We start from the raw sequence: 1,927 nt of genomic DNA on the forward strand, positions 1-1,927 counted from the left end.
TTGTTAACAGCTGCTTTCAATCCACAGGAAAATCAGATGCTGAGGCTGAACCACTTAACCTGGAACTGCTTTTTCTTCCAGGGAAAATGCTGCATGAGATTAAAAACCTTGTCATTGAGGAGCCAAAGTATTGGCTGGATGTTATCTCTATTTGGAGAAACCTTCATGGGTATGAGGGGAAAAAAGACAGTGTCTCTCAAGAAAACCCATTGCCTCAGAAGAGAAAATCAGAAGAAGAGATAAATATTGCAACTAAAAGGCAGAAAACAGAACAAGGGAGGGAGACTGTGTCTGAGGAATATCAAATGGAAGCTGGAGAGAGGTGTGTGGTCCCAGATAGAAAGAGTGACCAGGACTGCTGGACTGAAAGCAAGACTTCCTTAGAAGAGCCCTCCAAAAGCAGTGGAGAGGAACCTACTGCAAATGAGAAGCTTAGCTTCAGTTTCAGAGTTTCTTGTCGTTGTAGTGGAGCGATTGCAAAAATACTTACTTCACAGGTATGCTGAAGTATCTGTGTTTTAAAAGAATTTAGCAAAGGTGAAGGAAGATGTGTAAGTTTGTCATTTCAATTGTGTGTTGTATGTTTTAGAATAATAAACTGGTCAAAGCTTTTTCTGTATTTTCTCAAAAAAGCCCTTAACCTGCATTTAGATTTAACAAGTGGAAATAGAAGGGCTGTTGTTAATTTCTGGGCACTGTTACCCTGAATATTTTTCAAAGCAGTGCCTTTTATTGAGAATAAGTAAAGGTAGGAGGTTGAGGTAGCTGGGCCTGTGGAGTCTGAGGAGTGATCTGATAGTAGTTTACAGCTATTTAAAGGACCCCTGCATGGACAAAGCAGCCAGACTCAGCTGTGGCAGTGTAAAAAAAGGTCAAAAGCCAGAAGTTGCAGCTTCGGTGGGCTCTGGTTGGTTATTGGGAGAAGTTGTTTCCCCAGGAGGGTGGTGAAGCCCTGGGAGGTGCCCTGGGGCTGGATCTTGTTGAAAATTTAAAAAAAAATTAAAAAACAAACCCTGTGTAGCTGCAGTTTATTTAGATTCTCTTACTTGAAGATAGCAGTAGTTTAACTAGATTTTTTTGTTGTTCCTACTAAAGCTGGTACCTTGGGAAGGTGGGACATGTGAGCCTGCCAACATGAGTGTTTGCTTAAATGTGTGCTGTGTGTTTGAACTCTTAATACTCTGAAGGTAGTCAGAGCTTTCTAGATGCCGTAACAGCGTTAAAATCGTGAGCTGCACTTGTGCATTCACAGGTTTTTCTCTTAGGTAGAATCTGGTTTACAGCCATCAGAAGTATTTTGTGTGTGATGTATAATTCCAAAATGATGACAACTTTTGGGCAGGACTTCAGCCTCTCACACCCCAGCTGGGTGAGAGTCGTTTTTTCCTGGGGTATGTTTGCTCTGCCCCTTGCTCACTCACTGTTGTACCTCTTCTGGTCTTTGTACAAATTGTTCTCCTAGGGATAAAGAGAGACTTTATCTCTAGGGATAAAGAGAGACTCTTTCTTTTCCCAAGTATTTGGGAAGATTGTGCATTCACGGCTGTGATCTGTGGTTTTCTTAATTCTGTTATTTTTTTTCTGCCTGTGACTGTTCTTCTTGCAGGAGATGGGAAGAGCTGTTGGCATAGCACTTATGAAGCAGTGTGGTTGGCGGGCTGATCTGCGGGACCCTGATCTAGAGGTAGTGGTGCTTGTCTGCCAGATGGCCTGTTGCTGCTTCCAGAATTGCCCTCCCTATCTTTTTGTTTTGTTCTCTGCTCCCTTTGCACTCAAGACCACAACCTCCCCTCTTTGTCTTTGTGCCACTGATTTTAAATAGAAATCACTGGGTAGTGCTGAGCAAAGCTTTTTGGTAACCACTGTGTGCATGCCTTCCAGAGCACTTAAATCAATATCAGAATCATAGAATCATAGAATGGTTTGG

General features: G+C 42.3%; 1 protein-coding gene across 1 annotated transcript in view; it reads left to right on the forward strand.

Annotated features, from left to right (window-relative positions):
- LOC104527612 (THUMP domain-containing protein 2-like) overlaps positions 1-1,684 on the forward strand; it is a gene marked incomplete at both ends in the record, with an annotated part of 3,589 nt that extends 1,905 nt beyond the window's left edge. Inside the window, 2 exons of the mRNA XM_010171381.1 lie at positions 82-497; positions 1,607-1,684. Coding sequence (XP_010169683.1) covers positions 82-497; positions 1,607-1,684 — 494 coding nt within the window. The remainder of the gene's footprint in view (positions 1-81; positions 498-1,606) is intronic.
- Positions 1,685-1,927: the final 243 nt, after the last annotated feature.

The sequence above is a fragment of the Antrostomus carolinensis genome, unplaced genomic scaffold, assembly GCF_000700745.2.
Source record: "Antrostomus carolinensis isolate BGI_N321 unplaced genomic scaffold, ASM70074v2 scaffold30307, whole genome shotgun sequence".
Lineage (NCBI taxonomy): Eukaryota > Metazoa > Chordata > Aves > Caprimulgiformes > Caprimulgidae > Antrostomus > Antrostomus carolinensis.